Genomic DNA, 22,364 nt, shown 5'->3' on the forward strand with positions numbered 1-22,364 from the left:
CGGACACGGCACTTGTGTACAACACTTTAAAGCAGCTGGGTCCCTTTTTAAAGATTGCATATCTGTTCTGTGTCACTGCTCTTGGTTCCACCAAAAAGTACAATTATTTTTAGGCCTAACAGAAAGGTGCCATATTTGTTTTCCTGAATATTTCATAGCCCCCTTGTAAGATCAGATATAAAATGGTGCACTTTCCTGTAGCCACTTTACTTCTTTGTTATTAAAGGCATTAACTTTTCTTCTAATATTAATTTTTAATTCATTTAATACCTTTTGCTTCAACTCCCTCCTGCCTTCTTATTCAAAACTTGAGAGACTTCAGGAGACAACAGTATGTGCAATATAATGCCTGCATACATAGCATGGATGTTGTCTATACATGTAACAGTTAATAAGAAGCCAAAAGCTGAATCAACTGATAGATTTGATTGTCCTCTGAAAGGCAAAACAAGATGCACCCAAGACCGCCTGGTATTTTGAAATTTGATCAAATATTATCAGAATAGCAAAAGTCATGCTCTTCATGCTTCCTTGTGATGAGATGGATATTAATCCGTCATTTATCCCTTCCCATTCAGCAAAAGTTCCCTAATTCTTCATGGGAATACTTTTTTCCAAATCACTGGCTATTTTATAAAATCTGCTGGTCAACACAACACAAAAACACAAATGTTTTTCTGATCTCTTACTTTCTCATTCTGTCCTTCTGATTTCTCTGAAAGAAATAAAAAAAAATCTAAAGGGGTCAAAAGGTCAGATCCTCTTTTAGGTGCGCGCGCACCTCCCCAAACCTCCCCAAACTTCGGCAGGTCTCCAGACGGCGGCGGCTTGGGAGAGGTGCGTGCGATCCTGGAAGCACCGAAGCCTCGGCCGCGCGCAAGTCCTCGGTAAGCTCCGGGCGGTCACTTGCTTCGCATCTCCTGAGGGAAGGGGGGGTGACTGGAGCGGGCGTGTTTCCTCGCCTGCTGGGCGCCGCGATTTGCCCGGGGAACGCGCGGGCCCCGAATGGCAGCGTGGAGCGAGGAAGCGGACAGCCAGGGCTTCCCCGAGAGCCGCGGCCACACAGGGTATTCCTGTGTATTCAGGCTTGCAAAATGGCGGATCGAGCCTCTGCTGGCGGCAGAGGCTTGCAGAGCGCGGATCCAGCCTCCGCCGGTGGCGGAGGCTTGCAGAACGGCAGATCGGCTTATACTCGAGTCAATAACTTTTTCCAGTTTTGGGGGGTGAAATTGGGGGTCTCGGCTTATACTCGAGTCGGCTTATACTCAAGTATATACGGTATACCAGGCCAGTTACAAGCAACATACAAAGGACAAACTTTTTTAGGGGCAAAAGTTCAAATTGTGTATCTTTTTTGGCAGCTGTTTCAGCAGTGGATGGTCATCCGAAAACAGTTTGAACCAGATAATCTTTCAAAAGCTGATGCTGCAAAAGGATTTTTGGCGTTTATCGAGAGTGTGAAGAAAGCAACAAAAGAAGAAATCTTACAGCTACTGAGAAATGAAAATAATACAGAAATACTGTGAGTTGCTAGCAACAGGTTTTACTCTTTCTGCAATAACATGTCCATTTTCAATTTCAGTTAGCTTTGGAGAAAGATTTATTGAATTTTGTAAAGTTATATAAGATTAGACCTGTTATGATCAACATGAACAAAACACCAAAGCACTGTTGTGGTTGTTGCTTGTTAGCACAATATGCACCGTTTCAAGCCACTATGAGCTAGATCAGAGGTCGTTATGTTTTTTTTTTCCAGGATAAGCCATAAACAAATCACTAGTAAGCCAGCTAATATTATTATTAAACAATTGCCTTGTTAGTCAGGCCTTATTACCCTGGTTTCAGATCTAACTTTAGGTTTAAGTAGTTTTGAATTGCAAACAATATGCAAAATCAGTAGATGGCAGAAAAGAGACATAGACCAATGCTAACTTTTTGCTGCCAGCTAGCGTTGTGTGGAATTTTTTATGGAAGCTAGTGTTGCACAAACCTGTTGTGTAGCTGCTCAAACTGACTAGTAGAAACATAAAACACTCTTCAGGTAGTCCTGGCATAAAAATGGCAATTGGGACTGACAACTCTATCACTCAGTTATGTGGATGTCACACAATCACTATTTGCAACTCTTGACAGCTTTCCCATTGACTTTGCTTGTCGGAAGCCGATTGGAAGATTACAAATGAAAATTGTGACAGTGGGATGCAGCAACCATTATAATTATGAGATAGTTGCCAATCGTGATCACATAATGGTGGGGATGCTGCAACAGGCACGCACAACCTCAAGGACCAGCCACAAGTCTCCTTATTCAGTGCTATCATAACTTTGGTCACTAAGCAAGGACTAGCTGTAATCCAATACAGTTATCAAAAATGCAGGAAGACACAGCAACAGCAATGTGTTTTAAAATAAATAATTATTAACTTTTTATTTCTCTGTTTGGCCTCCATACAGACCCCAGCTAGTTGATACTGTGGCATCCACACATACTTCAGCCTCTCTGGATGCGATATTAGATTTTCTGGATTTCAAGAACAAGAGTGGATCTCTCCTTCAGGAACGATTCCTCTATGCTTCTGGTTTCACTTCTCATCCCAATGAGATATTACTCAGATCTTTAATTGTAAGTTACCCATGGCAGTCAATGAAATGTGACTACAGCACAGTTTTTAAGAATATTTTTTTCTGAGAAACACTCTTTTCTGGAGAGCTGAACATAAGCTTTTGGAAGTCACCTGGAAGTGAGCTTCCTTGAATCAAATGGGACTAGCTTTTGACACCCCCTTTGGTTTGGGTTGCACTTAGTACCATTAGCAACATGGTAAAAGTAATAATTAAAGTAAAAACAAAAACCTTATGAATATGGATAAATAAGTGTGTTTGGAATTCAAAAAGATCAGTACCATTAGAGAAAATGCACATAACAATGTGACTAAAATTCGTCTTCCTCCTAGTATGCAATTAGCACTAAGAAAAATGTTTGAGGGTGCTATTTAATGGGATTTGTCTTCCTTCTACTGCTAATTTTAATGTGGAGAGAAAGAGATGCTTATTCAAGTTATGTTTGGGACAGGTAAGTTTAAATTCCCCCACATTTCATACTGCAATACGGATTGTTTTTTCTCTCCTGACTCTTAATTAAAAACAACATTTTAAAATTGACAGCCAAAAGATGCTCCATGGAGCAGCAGATCTCATCAGCAGATTTCCTCCTGATGAGATGAATACAATCCATCATTTATCCTTTCCCATTCAGCAGAAGTGCTCCAATTCTTCATGAAATATTTTTTCCAAATCACTGGCTGTTTTATAAAATATTGTCTATAGCACAGCACATTGGTAGGTAGGCTGGTCTTTCTTGAATAAGGAGCATTATTCCCTCCAGTTATGAAACAGGACTTGGAACATTTCCTCAAGAGGATTTATTTATTTTATCAATTTATTCAATTTGTATGACCGCCCATCTCAGATATTTCTCTTGGTGGCTTCCAGGAAATCAAAACAAGATAAAAAGATAACAAAACAATAAATAAAAAATATAGCAGCCTGGATAAATCCTAGCAAACAGCTCAATCAACCATCATATGGGCTCAACCTACGTACTCCAGCATCAGGTTTGGCAACAGAACCAGGTCTTTAAAGCCTTAGAGAAAACCAGTAGGATTAAGTCATGCTAGCTTTGTGTAAGCTCAATTTAAAAAAAAAAGGTTTGTGCCAAATTATCCAAAGGGATTGTAGACATTTTTAAATGTTAGATTTAAGGAGTCAATAATAACACTATTTCCCTTTTTTTAATACAACAGAATAAATACAAGAGTCCAATTGGTAGCAGTGAAATCAGAGAAACGGTTATTATTATTGCTGGAGCACTGATCAGAAAACTGTGCAATGTGGGAGGCTGCAAACTGCCTGTAAGTATTTTCTGGTTTCCTACAAGAGTTTATGACAAAATAATGCAATAGTCCTCAATTTACACAGTTACTTAGCAACCATTAGAAGTTACAATGGATCTACCTGGAGGCTATTTACAATCCAGATTCAAAGTCCTGATGGACAACCTCCTCTGGTCACATGATTGAACTTCAAGAGCTTGGCAATCAGGCTGCATTTATGGCTGTTTTTGGCATCCTGCAAACACAACTATTTTGAAACAATTTTGTTAAACACCAGCATTCACTTCCAATTTTTTGGCAAAAATATGCCCATAGCAAACCATTGGTTTGTTTTTTTAATGATTGCCACAAAAGAAGATAATAAAATTTTATGACTGTCACGACTTACAACCAAAATGAGCAGGTTCCATTACTGATGTAAGTTGAGAACTACCTGTATGCACTTAATGCAAATGTGAAATTTCATTTACGTTCCTCTGGCTATTACTGACTCCAATTATTAGGTTTGCTTGAAAACAATCCTTCCTTTCTCTGTGCCTCTGACAATTTCCCTTTCCTTTATTCCATTGATGCCCCTCAAGAGCAATCTTCCAAATAATTCTTATTTTGCTTTCCTCACTCCCTTATTATTTCTCATCCTTATTCTCTTCTATTTGTGTCAGCCTCCTTCTGCTTTCTGTTTTCTTTGCTTGGCTACTGCTGTGATGTTATCTATCCAGGAAAGACTAGCATGGTCACTGGGTGAGAGAGCGTGTCACTTCCATATACTGCAGAGTACAATGGTATGCTATCTGGGCTATATATAAAAGGCCCATCGTAGCAGCCACAATTGTATTTTGCGCTTAAAATAACTCACAGATGCTTGTTTCATCTCCCCTGCTCCCATCCCAAATTAAATATAGACAATCTGCAAGCCACATGTGGCTCTTGGACTAATTTCCAAAACTCTCTGCACAAGATCACTTCAACCTCTGCAAAGAGATTTTGCCCATTGTTTGCGACTTGGGAAAGAGACGGGGTTGTTAGATAATAAAAGGAAAAGACGAAGCTCTTCCACTATCTCCTAATGGCATTTCCACATACCATTATATCTTCCCATTATGTAAATCCTTGCCAAAGACTCCTGAGGAAATTCAGTCCTTGATGGAAAAAGGTTTGTCCATAATGCCCTGAAAAATAGACCAATATAATGCTCTCCAGTGATCTCTTGCCCAAAGGCTTAAATCATAATTAATTTCATATTCATAATATTATGGTCAAATACTTTATTAAATAAAGGTAAAGGTAAAGGTTCCCCCGCACACGCGTGCTAGTCGTTTCCAACTCTAGGGGCCAGTGCTCATCTCCGTTTCAAAGCCAAAGAGCCAGCGCTTGTCTGAGGACGTCTCCGTGGTCATGTGGCCGGCATGTTGTTCGGAACGCTGTTACCTTCCCACCGTAGTGGTCCCTATTTTTCTACTTGCATTTTTACGTGCTTTCGAACTGCTAGGTTGGCAGAAGCTGGGACGAGTAACAGGCGCTCACTCTGCTACGCGGCACTCGGGATTCAACCCGCCAAACTGCCGACCTTCTGATCGACAAGCTCAGCGTCCTAACCCACTGAGCCACCGCGTCCCTTAAATACTTTATTAGATTCATCAAATCTAAGAAGAAAGCCCAATGGATGACTTGTAATGAAGTGCAATATAGGTTGTCCTTGACTTACTACTATTCCTTTAGTGACCATTCAAAGTTACAATAATACTGAAAAAAGTGACTTATAAAAGTTCTTTTCACCCTTAAGACTGGTGCAGTCTCCCCATGGTCATGTGATCAAAATTCAGATGCTTGGCAATTGGTATACATTTATGAGGATTCCACTGGCCCAGGGTCACGTGATCATCTTTTGCGCCTTCTGACAAGCAAAATGGGGAAGCCACATTCACTTAACAACTGTGTTACTAACTTGACAAGGGCAGTGATTCACCTAAGAATAGTGGCAAGAAAGGTCATAAAATGGGCCAAAACTCACTTAAACTGCCTTGCTTAGCAACAGCTGTGGTTGTAAGTGGTGGTTGTAAGTCGAAGACTACCAGTATACTGTTCTTGATTCATAGTTTTTTTAAATATATTTGTTCCTCATTTTACTACAGCAGGTTCCCCTAGATCGGGGGGGTAGGCAACCTTGGCTCTTTTATGACTCGTGGACTTCAACTCCCAGAATTCCTGAGGAATTCTGGGAGTTGAAGTCCACGAGTCATAAAAGAGCCAAGGTTGCCTACCCCTGCCCTAGATTCTCTTTGGTGCACTATTAATATAATGGGGTTGATTCTTTCCAGGCTGTTGTGGAAGCCAAGAAACTGATATTCCAAGGCTTGAACAGAGCAGATAAAGTCGATGATGTGAAGATGTTCCTTTTGGCACTGAAAAATGCCCTTTTGCCAGAAGCTGTCCCTGTGCTGCTGAAATTTGCTGAGTCAGGAGAAGGACCGATCAGCAACATTGCTGTGACTGCTTTACAGAGATATGATCATTCATCCATAACTACTGAGGTAAATAAAAAGAGTGGGTTTTTTTAGGAGTATCGTATTATTCCCTGTTATCTGATGGGACTCCATTTAGAGAAAGGAGTTGTAAATACATCTGTGTATTTTACCAAAGAACCCACAAAGATTATGGAGTTCTCATGCAAAATCCAAGAGACTGCTGAGTTATACCTTTACATTTTTATATCAGCAACTATTTTAAACAACAGCTGTCATTCTGCCCTTCCAGAAAATTGCCCCAAATTTGGCTAGATCATCCAGTCTTCAAAATGTTGAAATCTTGAGCTATGAAACTTTATGGAATTTTGATGATCTCATGTATAACTTAAAAATTCTTGTAATTAAAAATGTAATGTTAACATAACTTGAGCAGTTTATATACACTGTCTGGAGTTATTGCAAGTCCCATATTGCCAAACCCTTGTTTTAAAATTTTCTACATCCAAACAGGGAAAAGCTCTAGGCAAGGTAATGCTTGGACAGCCTCCTTACTTTCAGATTTTCCTGCTTGCAATCTTGATGGAAACATTTTATTCAAAGAATAAGAATCAAAATCTCTGTTAATTCTCTCTATCAGAAGGAAAGTAACATTTATTAAACAAAAGGTAAAAGGTGAAATAAATATTAGAAGAAGAAAAATTCCATTGAGGATTATGAAAACCTACAGTATACATAGGCAAATTTAAATTCTTGTCCATTTCTGCGTTTTCTGTGAAAAGATATGGATGCCTCCCTCTTTTGTGACAAAAGAGTAGTTACTATGTATTCACGGTTTTAAACTCACTTTTATGAGAAGTAACTCTCATTCTAAATTCTGTACATTCCATATACCCACAAATTCCATTAGCTAGAAATAGTGGGAGTTGTTATCCACTATATCTTTAAGGTTAGAAAAAAGTGAGTTGATTGCTCTGGTATGAACAGAAATATATTTAACATTTTGGGAGAAGAACCATGCTTTGGTCTTTCCATGTATCTGTCATAAGAAATCTGAACATGTGATCCAGGGTGACGTCAAATTTGCAGAAAGGTGAAAATGAAATGAAATTTGGGATTCGTATTGCTAGGTTGTCTAGCAATTAACCTCACAGCTTTCAAGTGTGATGCATGACTATAATATCCTGTTATTTTCTACCACCACCAAATAAGGTACATGTTAACCAAAATTTACTATTTTTTTCACCAGTTTGAGAGAACCGAGGATGGGAGTTCAAATTCCTAGGTAGTTATTGATCCTGACACAATCATTTGAATTTTGGTACCATCCCAGTATATATAGCAGTGATGGCGAAACTTTTAGAGACCGAGTGCCTAAATTGCAACCCAAAACCCACTTATGTATTGTCGGGTGCCGGGTGGGTGTGGTCAATTGGGTGGGTGTGGTCAATTGGGTGGGCGTGGCCAATTGGGTGGCTGTGGCTGCGGTGATAACGGCAGACTAGGTGGGACTAAAAAGTTCAATCAATCAATTCCAACTTCGCGAGATCTTTTTTTTCCCCTTGAGAAGTTGAAATTGATTGAACTTTTTTTTTTGCACACGGTGGTGGAGGCCTAAAGCAAAAAGGTGTTATAAAAGCCAGCTGAAGGCCTAGGACTGGGGCAACGGAGCGTGTGCCCACAGAGAGGGCTCTGCGTGCCGCCTGTGGCATGTGTGCCATAGGTTCGCCACCACGGAGATAGAGCATCTGAAGTTAAAAACCTATCTGGTGTCCTTTATTTGGTTACAGACTTTCTTTCATTACTTCTGTCTTCTATCAGCTGTTCAGTAGAATTGACCAGATTATGTCTCCGCCAGGTGAAAAAAACCATGAACAGGATTTATCATCAGAATTACAAGGTTCATGAGAAGACTGTACGAACCACAGCTGCTGCTATCATCTTCAGCAGCAATCCTTCCTTCATGGAAGTTAAGAACCTCCTCCTCTCCATTGGAGAGCTGCCACTGGAGATGAATAAGTACATGCTTTCACTCGTCCAGGACATGCTACGTTTTGAAATGCCTGCCAGGTATATCAAGTGTCACTGTTATTTGTGTAGCTATGCCGCGATATAACTGCTCCGCAAATATTACTCTTGTACACCACCTCCACCCCATTTAGATTGGGATAAAAAGCATAGTTGTTGTTGTTGTTGTTTTTTAAAAAAGTGAAAGCTTAAAACCTCACTGGCTAGCAGTTGTATGTATTTCCTGTTCCTTTCTTAATGGAATAGCAGAGTTGGAAAGGACCTTGGAGGTCTTCTAGTCCCGTGGTGGCGAACCTATGGCACGCGTGCCACAAGTGGCATGCAGAGCCCTTTCTGTAGGCACGCGCATCGTCACCCCAGTCCTAGGCCTTCAGCTGGCTTTTATAAAACCTTTTCGCTTTAGGCCTCCGCCACCGTGTGTAAAAAAAAAAGGTTCAATCAATCAATTTCAACTTCTCGCGGGGGAAAAAAGATCTCGCAAAGTTGGAATTGATTGATTGAACTTTTTAGTCCCACCCAGTCTGCCGTTACCACCACAGCCATGCCCACCCAATGGGCCACGCCTACCCAATGGGCCACACCCACCCAATGGGCCATGCCCACCAGGCACCCAATGATGTATAAGTGGGTTTTGGGCTGCAGTGTGGGCACTCAGTGTCTAAAAGGTTCGCCATCACTGTTCTAGTCCAATCCCCTGCTTAAGCAAGAGATCCTGATCTTGGAATGATTTAACGTTTTAAAAATTATTTTGATGATGATGGTGTAGTAGTAGTAGGAGTGGGAGAAATATGACAGTCCAAAGGTTAAGACAGCTTAACTCATCAGAAACATTTTTTAAATCCACATCCACATTAAGGCTAGCAAAATGCTAACTCAGTTCTCTGATAGAATGACTGTTAGCACAGTATGCTTACTATGCTAGGTTTAAAAAAATAACCAGTTTTGGGGGTTTACATGATAGTAACAAAATAGGATACACTTGACAATAAAAAAGGTAAAGGTAAAGGTTCCCCCAGCACATGCATGCTAGTCGTTTCCAACTCTAGGGGCCGGTGCTCATCTCCCTTTCAAAGCCGAAGAGCCAGCGCTTGTCCGAAGACGTCTCCGTGGTCATGTGGCCGGCATTACTAGACGCCAAAGGCGCATGGAACGCTGTTACCTTCCCACCGTAGTGGTCCCTATTTTTCCATTTGCATTTTTACGTGCTTTCGAACTGCTAGGTTGGCAGAAGCTGGGATGAGTAACAGGCGCTCACTCTGTTATGCGGCACTCGGGATTCAACCCGCCAAACTGCCGACCATCTGATCGACAAGCTCAGCCTCCTAACCCACTGAGCCACCACGTCCCTACACTTGACAATACATTAAGCTAAATGTGGTTGGCAAGTTTGTGTTTTATTGTGAACACAGGCTATAAGTCATTTATGGTAATAGGGAAAACAGATTTACACTACAGAAGAATTACTCAATGTAAGAACAATTCTCATATAGCCTGAACTACAGAATTTGAACCAGCAATTGGTATCATAATGATGTTTGTAAGACAGATTATTTTACTGTATCTTTTAGCAAATAACCATACCCTTTTAATCAGATTAATTTCTTAAATAAATTAGTATCATCTCCAAGGAAGGTTCTTAGTATGGATTTCAGGTCAAATCATTCTGTATGAAGTGCTATTATTAAAATGTATCATTTTGGTATTTTATTGTAGAAAGAAAATGTTTTCTTCTCCAATAGAAATAAAATGTTTGTTTTTCAGCAAAATGATCCGTAAAGTTCTGAAGGACATATGGATTCATAATTATGACCGATTTTCAAAAATGGGTTCATCTTCAGCTTTCTCTGGTTACCTAACACGTATGTGATGATCAAAATGAACGTTAGATTATATTTGCATTTCTTGATTGTTTTGCCAAAATTGTAACTACAACATATAACTGTGTTTAATTAAGGTGACCAATTTCTATCATCTACATATGGCCTTGATATACTGTATTCTGGTTCGGGCATCTTAAGAAGAAGCAACATGAATATCTTTATTTTCAATAAATTTGCTCAACTTCATGCCAGCCAGGTATGTCTCATGCATTATTAAAATAAAAACATCAGAAAAGAGCCTAACCTGCAGCTTGAGTCATGTACAACTTGATCATAGAAAACTGTCTTAAATCAGGTCAAACTATTGTTTAGGACCAATTGTTTTAAACCTTATGCACGCACAAGCATAATTTCTCTCTTGTAGTTATGAAAGCAATTTGGAAGATGAACAGCTTACTATTGTCCTCTTAATTCATTATGATGGTAAAGGTCCTGCTCATCATCCAGATGTTTGAGTGGTGATGTCTCAGATTGAACCTGATCTTCTAAGCTGCCTTTGATGGCATAGTTTAGAGTTTATTGTAACAGCAACTCTCATCATTTTGTATTCCCTACCTTTTAAATTTAAAATACTGTTAATTGGCCAGATGAAAAAAATGTTTCTGTTTCATTCGTAATTATGAGAAATAGTTGCAGTTTTTATTACCCTGAATGCTCAACTATGCCTATCAAACTCTGATAAAATCATAGGATCTAGAAATCATTTATTCCCAACCCTTCTCATTAAAGACTCTGTAATACTTGATGCATGACTAAAGCAATCTGCATAAATCCCTCCAATGGATTTATGGGACAGCTAAGAAAGTCATGTTCCTTGTCAAACAAGAACTTCCATAAGATTTCTCTACATTGGTCAAAATATGCCTTTCTGTAGCTTCCACCTATTTTTTTCCCTTAGTCTTGCCCTTTGATGGCAGTTGTCATGTCTCCTTTCCTTTTCAATGTAGCAGTTATCTAGAAGAGTCTTGTGCTGCTTCTCAGTTGTAAGAAGGTATAGGTAAGATATGAATAATATAATAATCTTGATGAACCTAGAACAAAATGTTGCATACACATATTCCTTTTCCCGTGTGCTATGTGTTGTTGCTTCCTTTTAGGTGATAATTGAAGCTCAAGGTCTGGAATCTATTATAGCTGCATCTGCAGATGAAGGTGAAGAAAATCTTGAATCCTTTGCTGGTTTGTCAGCAATCATGCTTGATGTTCAACTGCGGCCAGTTACTTTTTTCCAAGGATATAGTGATTTAATGTCTAAAATGTTCTCAGCCACTGGAGACCCCATGAATGTAGTGAAAGGGCTCATCCTTCTGTTGGATTTCTCACAGGTATGTACTGTGGAATGTATATACTGAAAACTTAATATTCTTGGGTATTTCAGTGTATTTCTTGGATATACTTATATTGCTTAAGTGGGTTGAAAACAGGAGGAATTCTGAATAACTATGCACCAGCTGAATCCTTCCACAGAATTTCTGGAGAGTAAATTATTTTGAGCCCAGCAGGACACACTTCTGAATAAATAAGCACCTACGAGAGCTGCATCATACTTTGTTTTATGTATTCTAGGAAGACCACAAACATATTTAATATGATTTCTAAGCCATGTGAACCTTAAAATGTTAGCATGCAACTGAAAAGACTTGCTGTGACCCTGAATTGCTTTCTGTTTTAAGTGTTCCCAAATGGACTCTGTGCAATGGATTCCCAATCCAGTTGTACGTTTTTGATAGCTGGGAGGACTAGTCTTGGCAGGAAGCTACTTTAGCTATAAAGCTATGTCTCTCAGTGAATTATATGGGAAACCATTTGTCCCTTTATTCAACAGATTTATTATACCATTATACCAAAAATGATCAAGAATCCTAAAGAGATTTGGCTTATGTGGATGATATCTACTGATATTTACTGCATTACAAATTAAATCTGTGAAATTTTAAAATATTTATTATTTAAAATATTTATTTGACTTAGTGGACCTCCTGAAGACACTTCAAGAACCACTTGGTCAAGACCAAAAATAAGAAACTTGCATGAAAAGTGCTGAGGGGACAAATGTTTAGTTTCTGTGCAATATGAAACAACTGTCTCAGGAACAGTTTTTGTTATTAAAATGTACTTTATAATAGAATAAAATAAAAGAGTTGGAAGGGACCTTGGAGGTCTTCTAGTCCAACCCCTTGCTCAGGCAGGAAACCCTATATCATTTCAGACAAATGGCTGTTCAATCTCTTCTTTAAAACTTCCAGTGTTGGAGCTTTCACAACTTCTGGAGGCAAATTGTTCAACTGATTAATTGTCCTAACTGTCAGGAAATTTCTCCTTAGTTCTAAGTTACTTCTCTCTTTGGTTAGTTTCCATCCATTGCTTCTTGTCCTACCTTTAGGTGCTTTGGAGAATAGCTTGATTCCCTCCTCTTTGTGGCAACCCCTGAGATATTGGAACACTGCTATCATATTACCGCTAGTCCTTCTCTTCATTAAACTAGAAATACCCAATTCCAGCAGCTGTTCTTTATGTTTTAACCTCCAGTCTCCTGATCATCTTTGTTGCTCTTCTCTGCATTACTTTGAAATGTCTCTCTGGGTAGCTGCTCTACACTTTCTGTTCTCAGCTGGTTGAGTAGCTCATTTGCATGGAATGGAGAGATTTTTCTTTACACCAAAGGGAAAACTCAAAAAGGGGAACTGAGAAGTAGAAACAGAAAGTATTTGTGTCCTCCTAACATTACTAATCTGAACATATATTAGTTAAGCAAGAAATATTATATGTAATAATAATAATAATAATAATAATAATAATAATAATAATAATAATAATAATAATAATAATAATAATAATATAAAGTTGGAAGGGACCTTGGACGTCATCTAGTCCAACCCCCTGCTCAGGCAGGAAACCTTATACCATTTCAGGCAAATGGCTGTCCAGTCTCTTCTTAAAAACCTCCAGTGTTGGAGCATTCACCACCTCTGGAGGCAGGTTGTTCCACTGGTTAATTGTTCTAACTGTCAGGAAGTTTCTCCTTAGTTGTAGGTTGCTTCTCTCCTTGACTAGTTTCCATCCATTGCTTCTTGTCCTGCTCTCAGGTGCTCTGGAGAACAGCCTGGCTCCCTCTTCTTTGTGGCAGCCCCTGAGATATTGGAACACTGCTATCATGTCACCCCTCACCCTTCTCTTCATTAAACTACACATACCCAATTCCAGCAACCGTTCCCTATATGTTTTCGCCTCCAGCCCCCTAATCATCTTGGTTGCTCTTCTCTGTACCCTTTCTAGAGTCTCGACATCTTTTTTACATCATGGTGACCAAAACTGGATGCAGTATTCCAGGTGTGGCCTTACCAAAGCATTGTAAAGTGGTATTAGTACTTCACTTGATCTTGTGTTCTTTTTTTTGTTCTTAGGCTATCCAGCTGCAATCTGGGCTGATTTGCAATGCTGAATATAAGGGAGGTATGACTATTGATGTATCAGGAGGAATGGAGTTCAGCCTTTGGTACAGAGAATCCAAAACAAAAGTTAAAAATCGGTGAGACATCTAATTTAGTTCTTGAAGGAGATATTAAATTTCATCAACAACATGAGGGATTTTAAATATAGTTAGTGTATAAAATTTTTAAACATTTTAAAAATTTAGATCCTTAGTTGAAAGAGTACTTGTATGAAAACATGTAGAAAAGAGAGAAAATGTAGCTTTACTATTTCTGCAGAGGATTCTTTTTCTATATGATTCTGAAAACCATAGCTGAAACATCTGGTACAAACTGCAATAGTGAAAACATGAAATGTGTATTGCAGCAACCTGACACAAACCTTGCATTGCATACTTGCATCCCAGCATCAATGGCAAGCTGATAGTCATGTGAAGGTGAAATGAAACTTTCCTCCATTTGACTGTCAACTCGCAACTGATGTTTATATGGTTTGTATGGCAATATTTCATCATTTGCCCTCCATGGATCAGTTGAACCACAGAATAGTAAAAACTGTTACTTATACCCTTGGTAGCTCAAAGCCTGTGTATTGTCTTTATCAGGTGTTGAGCAAAGCTTGTGTATTGCCTTTATCAGGTGTTGAGTAAAACTTGTGTATCGCTTTTATCAGCTTTGAGTAAAATAATTTGTGGAACAATACCTGAGAACTTCATTTTTTTCCAGTTGTCAGATTACTATATTTAGTGATCACAACCAGAGGGCTAGGGCGAGGGAATGTTGCAATTTGTCATTCCGCAAAATGTAGGGAATCAGATTTATTATTCCTGTCCTGTCCGAGGTTTGAATTCCTGTAACATCAGGAATTATCGTTTGAACTGTATAGCCACTTTTCTTTTTCTCCTCCTATCCTTAGCAACATCAATGTTTGACTGCTAGGAGCAGTCAGTAATATAGAGGAAGCCAACGTGAAATGAGAATACAGAACAGTTTGTCTAAAAGTTATCAGTTGGAGGAGATAATATTTCAATATAATATCATTCAATTTTTGACAACTTGTTTTTTCCCCACTCCTTTTTTGTTTCAGGGGAGCTGGGGCTATAATTGGTAACTTTGTGGTTGATGCTATGTTTGTGAAGGCTGGCTTGGAAACCACTTCTGAAGTTGAAGCAACGTTGGATTTTGTCACCACAGTGAAATTTTCACAATACCCATTTTTAGTCTGCGTGCAGATGGATAAAACTGAAAGTCCATTTAGGTAGGAAGCAACTAGAAATGTTTATTGATCTGCCTAGCATTTTAATACAGCTTTCTACTATCTGATTCTGGAGAAGATCATTATGTGTTAAGTAAATAAGAAATTATAGTAGTATTATGTGCAATTTTTATAGGAGGTTGGATGGCCCTTAAATTAGTCCCTAATAAGCAATTTTTGATTGCCCTAATCTCATTACCAATCCTGGTCCCAATTTATCACCATATTCTCACAGGGATTTTTACAACCCCTTCAGCCTTGCAAAGGAGGTTGCAATTTCTTTTCTCCAAGAGGGGAAAAGCAAACATGGTATGATCAAGATTGCTGTCATGATAGACAGGTTTAGGGAAAGACCTCTACTTTTCACCAGTGTTCACCACCACCCTGGGTGTGACTTCTGGAAATACCTAGAGATATAGTCTAGAGCAGGGGTGTCAAACTGCCAGCCCACGGGCCGGATGCATCATAGCGAAACCGTGCCCACTCCATTGCCGGCAATGGCAAAAAAGTTGTGATACGTTGCGATATGTCACGTGATGTTGCAAGTTTGACACCCCTGGCCTAGAGAGATTTTTTATCTCTAACAGGTATAGATGAGATAATCTAGATCATCAGTTTCGTGGAAAAGACACACTGGCTGAGGAAATTAGTTTAATGTATTTAATGGAATGTATTTAAGACTAAAATTGAGTACCCTGGAATTAGTTGACTGAATCAAATATTTTCTTTTTTATAATTCCCACAACACATTAACTCCTTCCTATAGATCCAGATCATTTGAGCTACTTTTCCTGTGGCCTTTTCCACAGAATACTTCAGTGATTTTTTTATTGTACGCCACCCAGAGTCCCTCTCTAAGGAAAGATGGGCAGTTCTTAAATATCATAAATAAATAAACAAAGAACTGGAACTTTATATAAATGGATATAGCATACTATATATTTACTTAAATGCTATCAATGTAGTATATGATGCTAAAGAGCAATTGAATTTCAAAGATGTGTGACATACATATCAAGAAGATGAATACTGCAGGCTATACTAGAACCATCCATTTTCTGGCAGAAGCTAATGGTAAAATTTAATTTCTAAGGAAGTAAAAAAGGAAATAGGGGTTAATTCTACTTAAGGAATTAATTTCAGGAGAACTGAATGGTTTCCCCGTTGGCTTTGCTTATTGGAAGCTGACAAAGGCCACAATGCTAATCATGTATATCTGGAGATTCTGCGATGGCCAGAACTACGAGGGCTAGTCATAAGCACCATTGCAAATTTGAACTGTTACTGTACAAGTGGCCATTAAATGAGAAGCTTCTGTATCTGCAGAGCAGTGATCAGCAAATTATTCGGCGGCCATTGTAATGGTCTAAGCATCCTTAAAGACTACTTCCAAAAGGACACTAAATTTCATGATCTCACATGTTTATGCACTTATTTTGAGAGGTATCTGAGATTTTATAAAGAGAATTTTCTCCATAGAAGAGATTTCATAGTTCTCACAGAAGATTATCGTAATCTTATGAGATTAAACAATACTTGCCTTCTGTAGGAACCATTCTGCCGCTCTCTGTTGTTGAGGAAAGGTTTTGAGTATTTTTTTAGTTAGAGGCTGCATTCCTCTGAGGTAGCAGTCAAAATGTACATAACACTCTCCAGCCTTCATGCGTTCATATGGAAGGTCTGAAAGATACCACTGTAGATATACAATCGCTTGAATGCAAGCATAGATTATTTTTAAACATCTCATCTTCACCAGTAATACTGCTCCTATTCCTTGATCTATGCCAGGGGTCTTCAAACTTGGCCCTTTTATGACTTGTGGACTTCAACTCGTAGAATTCCTCAGCCACAAGTCATAAAAGGGCCAAGTTTGAAGACCTCTGATCTATGCAAAGAAATTCTCAGTAATCAAGTTTTCCCAAAATTGTCTCAGAACAGCATCTGACATTGTGTTCAAGGAAAAATACGTTGATGTCAAATTTGTATATCAATGATCTATGATTCTCAAAGCCATAAAAAGTGTATTGCATTCATTTTAATTCAGTTTTGCTCTGGAAGATTGTCCATAGGGTTTTCATGGCAAAGATACTGGAGTGGGTTGCCATTGCCTTCTCCAGTGGATCACGTTTTGTCAGAACTCTCTGCTATGACCTTTCTGTCTTGGGTGGCCCTGCACGGCATAGCTCATAGCTTCATTGAATTACGCAAGCCCCTTCGCCACGACAAGGCAGTAATCCGTGAAGGGGTCTGGAAGATTATGGATAAGGAAAACTGAAAACACAATCCCTTGCAACTGTGTGTGTCATTAAGAATTATTCCTAGGATTAAAACATGCTGTCCCTCTAGTAATACAGTATAATCATATCGCTATTTTATTTTATTTTTTTGCAGGCAATACCTAACGAAATATGAAAGTCTTCCTTCTGGAAAGCCATATGTCTCTCGGAAAAGAAAAGTGAGCTTGCTGGCAGGTTCTGAATATCCCCTTCACCAAGAAAACTCTCACATGTGCAGGGAAGTTTTCAGTGACCAAGCTGATTATTCTGAATCTTGGTTTTGAAATAGGCACCTGATCTTGCATTTCACTAAAAACCTAGCTGATTCCGGCTTCACATTCTGCTACCTTTGTTTAGGGCCTAAGCCTATAATTTACAAGTCTGTGAGAACTTTGTTGTATTGAACTTTTAAGAGACCCAGGATTTCGTCTTGTGCACTGTGTTTACATATTTACATATATTTAAAAGATTTATTTTGGGTTTTGTTTGTAACATGCTAGGAAAACAACTTATTTCAAATCCAGGTGTTCATTGAAGACCATTAGATGTGATAGGAAATAATTCTGCTGGATCTCTTAAGAACATTTTCTGCTGTTTAAGAGGAAAAATAACCTGGGGGTGAGATACTTGATGGAGCTGAAGTTCTAATCAGTTCTTCATTGTCTTCTGTAATTTAAATTCACTCCCTACACCCCATTCAAAATTGTTAGCCTTGGACAGAAAAAAATACAAATAAGGTATTTGTACCTCTCTGCACCTTACAGCGATTTCAACAGCCATTTCAGTGACATAACAGCAGTAATTTTAGAACTCCTGGTGTATTTTCCCTTAGAATCACAGTAGGGTTCATGGAGGAGCTTGTATAATTCTTGGCTACAAACTGTTCTAGTTTTCCGCGCCAGGGAAAGTTGCTTGAGAACATTATGCATCTTAGGCAAGATTGCAAAGAAATATGCCTGGAGAAATGTGCACTGCATTTCATTGTAAATACATGCAAATTAAAATGCAAATTTCAAAAATAACTTTATCAACTTTCATAACAGAAACTGAGAAAATGTTAACAGATTTTTACAATGAGAAAAAAACTGAAGTTTGAAACACAAAAGAAAAAGCTGCGATAATTCCAGTCAGAAGCTTCCTTTTCTCATATTTATTTTCTTTAAGGATTAATATCATTTGGTGTTACAAGTCAAAACACAGCAAATACATATTGTTTCTTAAACCATACAAAATCCATGTTCATTATGGGAATTCTTGTAAATTACTCAATAAAACAAATGCTATTTAAAATATATTTAGGTTGCTCTTCTCGTCATAACTTTAATGGAATATATATATATATATATATATATATATATATATATATATATATATATATATATATATATATATATATATATATATATATATATATATATATATATATATATATATATATATATATATATATATATATATATATTTTCCCGCGTAGAACTAAAGGTGTAGGGGCGACGTTTCGACGGAATCCCATCCGTCATCATCAGGCTGGTGGCTTCTATATAGATACATACACACACACACACACACACACACACACACACACACACATATATATATATATACTTAAAAGAATTATTAGCACATATATATATATATATATATATATATATATATATATATATATATATGTATGTATGTATATATATATATGTATGTATATATATATATATATATTTGTATATATATATATGTATATATATATATATATATATATATATATATATATATATGTATATATATATATATATATATATATATATATATATATATATATATATATATATATATATATATATATATATATATATATATATATATATATATATATATATATATATATATATATATATATATATATATATATATATATATATATATATATATATATATATATATATGCTTAAAAGAATTATTAGCACAATCCAACCAAGACGGGTTCTTTTTGCAAGTCTTAATACAATGTGTAGATATGTTTCTAGGAAAGTCATTCACCTTGATGAATTCAGCAGATGGGTGTTTTTTTTACTAGAATGGGTTTTAGATAGTATTTACCTATTAAACAATAATTATTGTGTATAACTTTTCAGAAGCATTAAGCTAATCTTGCTCAGCAAGTGAATTTAAGATTGAAGCCTAAGATTTAAGTTAACTCGTGTTCATAATTTATCTTTATTTTTACTTTTACATGCATACGTTAGATCTATTTGAAAAGAGGGCAGGAAGACAGTAGAGTTGAGAACATTAATTTTCCTCCCTCTTTCAAAACCTGACTCCCATGTAAACAAACAGAGTCCAAGATGGTGCTTTGTCAAGATTTTATATGCTGCAAGTATCAATGTGATGTTCATTCATCACAAAACTGGAACAGAAATCAGATCAGAGATCAAAAACAGATTTTTTTCCCTCTTTCTCAATTTATTATGGCTTTATAGTAATCTTTTCCATATGCTAGGTTGGAAATTGATGCCTATATCACTGTATTATGTAAAAATCTGTAATTTTCTGACTTGACTGGAAAATGTCCCTTCCCTAGTTTGAGAAGTAAAAAATATAATTGGTTTTAAATTAATCCATCTATGTAATGGAAAATTATTGTGGCTTCCTTCCCCCACCCATTTGCTAATAAAAGTAACATGTGGAATTGCCCTCAAATTCTCATTTCAAAACTGATAATGAAATGAGTAAATAAAATCTCTGAACTGAGGAGTGCATTCAGGAAGTTTCAAAGATGACTTAATCCCACTAACAAAGCAGTTTCCTCTCATCTGAGACTGTTCAGTATATATATATTGTCTTAGTGCAGATTTTCTGTTTTACAATTTTGGTTTGATTGTAACTAAAAAAATCTGTGATCCAGCACTGTTACTGTTTTTCTGCCAAAATCTTGAATGGTTTTGGAGTTTGGTAACTGAGTTCATACAACAAGCTATGTTCTAGATCTAGATTAACAAAAAAACTAAATTAAATCATATTATGGCTTCATATGAAGGTCCAGCTCATACAACATATTAAGTTACTGCTGAGTTTCTTATAACATGTAGACCTAAAAATGTCACCCTTTTTTAGTCTAAATTAGCATGCTGAGCAAATCCAACCTGTAAACACTAAATTGCCCATTATAACAGGTGCAATCAAACTTTCATAGGTAGCAAAGGAGAGATTTTGACAAGACTGCAACGAGCAGACAGCATCATGTAAATCACTAGGTTTAGATTTTTAAGAGGGGAGAAAGGGTAGTATTTTTGATATTGTAGACTTTACCACATAATAAGAGTCTTAAACTGTAAGAAGTAATTTTAGTCTGTTTCACACCTATACAAAGAACTATGCCAGTTTCAGTTGGAAACTGCAAGATTTTGATCTCAGAGTTCAGGTGCTCAGAAAACAATGTTTCAGTGCTATGGACAGGTTGTAGATCATATGTTGCTTCCTCCTACTGTACCTTAAATCCCTGTTCTGTGAGAAGGTCAGTGTAAGTTGATGCTGAGGGCATGGGAAGTGGCCTTCCACAAATGTAGCAGCATAGTTAATAAGGCATAATCATAACCACTATTAAGCATTTCTGTTCTGCTGAGTGTTCTTGCTTGCCTGTTGGCATATCTTACCAGAGTATCTGACCTTTTCTTCCTACTAGGTCTGTTCCATTTTAGCCATTAAAACCTTATGATCAGTGTTGTAGTTACTGGAAAGATTCTATAAAAACATTCTTAAGTGTACTGTATATAGCCTCTTCTCTGCAGATGCTGTGTTTACCTGTTTTGTAAACAATAAGTAAAGAATATTGTACTAATAGAAGCAGATCTACACTCTGTTTATATATACATCTGGTGGATTTAGTTAAAGTTGTAAGATTCATCTTACAACTTATCTTTTTGAAAACAAATTTCTCACAAGTTCCTAACTATGTATTAGGAAAACGTAGTATGTATTCTTAGCAAACTTAGATAATTTGTTCCCACTTAATTATCAAACACTCCACTGGCCAAGAAGTGACTAAATTGTTTTTATTGCTACTATGAAATAATAATAAATATATATGTGATCCACACCAAATATTGAAGCCCTTATTTAGTAAGTGTGATTTAATTTACATTATTTATATTTTCTATATATGTTGACCACAAGATTTCAGATTATTTTTTTTAAAATAGCACTGGACTTTGATCAGTGAGAGGGGTTTGATCTCCATACAGTGACAAAGTTCACTAATATAGCATAATATTATAGAGTTCTTATGATGATGAGGTCCATAGAAGATAGAGCAATAGTATTATGTATAAACTTTTTATTGGTTGTTTAAGCAACATATTATCTTTTGATTGATCATTTAATTATTGTGCTTTTAGAGGCATCAAACTGATGTTGATTTTCATTTCATATTGTGCTTTACTGGATTTCCTTGAATATAAAGCAGTGAAATAAATGAACAAAATCATTCTTAATGAATGGCTTAATGCTAAGACTGGCCAGCATGGAGCTGTTAAATTTGGGCATTGGCATTAATTATGCCTAAAGGTCAGTTCAATAGGTTGATGATTTTATGCTTTTTGATATCTGTTTCAAGGTATTCTATTCACCTATACAATAAATAGGAAAAACGTTACCCTTTTGTTTCTCATTATTTTGTGCAGGTTTTGTTTTGTGGTGTGTTTGTTTTTCAGTAAGTACACTAGGAGAGGACGATGTGGAAATCAGAGGCGAGAGCTGCCTTTACTAATTCACTTCTAGTGATGTTGAAACTACATTTGACACCTCTAGTTTTGAGTGTGAAATGCCCATTTAATATGAAAAATATTTCTTTTAAATGCAAAATTGGTTGTGAGGCATTTCCATATTGGAAGAGTTACATTTGATCATCTTTCTTGAGCTCAAAGTACTTCCAAGATGCTCAAAAAAAAGCCTGTTCTAAATTTGTTTAATCTTTGCAGGTAGTTTTGTGCTCAACAGACAGCCTTTGCAAATCTTTGCCTATCCATAACCCACTTCACCTTCTGCATTATTGCAACATATATCTTTTAAGGACCTGTAGAAGACCTTCAGGCCTTTGGAGGTTCAAGGGTTCTCCCAAGTTCATCAGGCCAGTGTAGCTATCCTTTG

General features: G+C 37.2%; 1 protein-coding gene across 1 annotated transcript in view; it reads left to right on the forward strand.

Moving 5' to 3' along the window:
• Positions 1 to 17,509, forward strand: part of MTTP (microsomal triglyceride transfer protein) — a gene marked incomplete at both ends in the record, with an annotated part of 38,652 nt that extends 21,143 nt beyond the window's left edge. The window contains 11 exons of the mRNA XM_081332229.1: positions 1,362 to 1,522; positions 2,455 to 2,623; positions 3,804 to 3,911; positions 6,212 to 6,424; positions 8,214 to 8,425; positions 10,145 to 10,242; positions 10,338 to 10,459; positions 11,361 to 11,588; positions 13,668 to 13,792; positions 14,782 to 14,952; positions 17,341 to 17,509. Coding sequence (XP_081188355.1) covers positions 1,362 to 1,522; positions 2,455 to 2,623; positions 3,804 to 3,911; positions 6,212 to 6,424; positions 8,214 to 8,425; positions 10,145 to 10,242; positions 10,338 to 10,459; positions 11,361 to 11,588; positions 13,668 to 13,792; positions 14,782 to 14,952; positions 17,341 to 17,509 — 1,776 coding nt within the window. The remainder of the gene's footprint in view (positions 1 to 1,361; positions 1,523 to 2,454; positions 2,624 to 3,803; positions 3,912 to 6,211; positions 6,425 to 8,213; positions 8,426 to 10,144; positions 10,243 to 10,337; positions 10,460 to 11,360; positions 11,589 to 13,667; positions 13,793 to 14,781; positions 14,953 to 17,340) is intronic.
• Between the last annotated feature and the right edge of the window lie 4,855 nt (positions 17,510 to 22,364).

Source organism: Vipera berus, assembly GCF_964194415.1.
Source record: "Vipera berus genome assembly, chromosome: 7".
In the NCBI taxonomy this organism is placed as follows: domain Eukaryota; kingdom Metazoa; phylum Chordata; class Lepidosauria; order Squamata; family Viperidae; genus Vipera; species Vipera berus.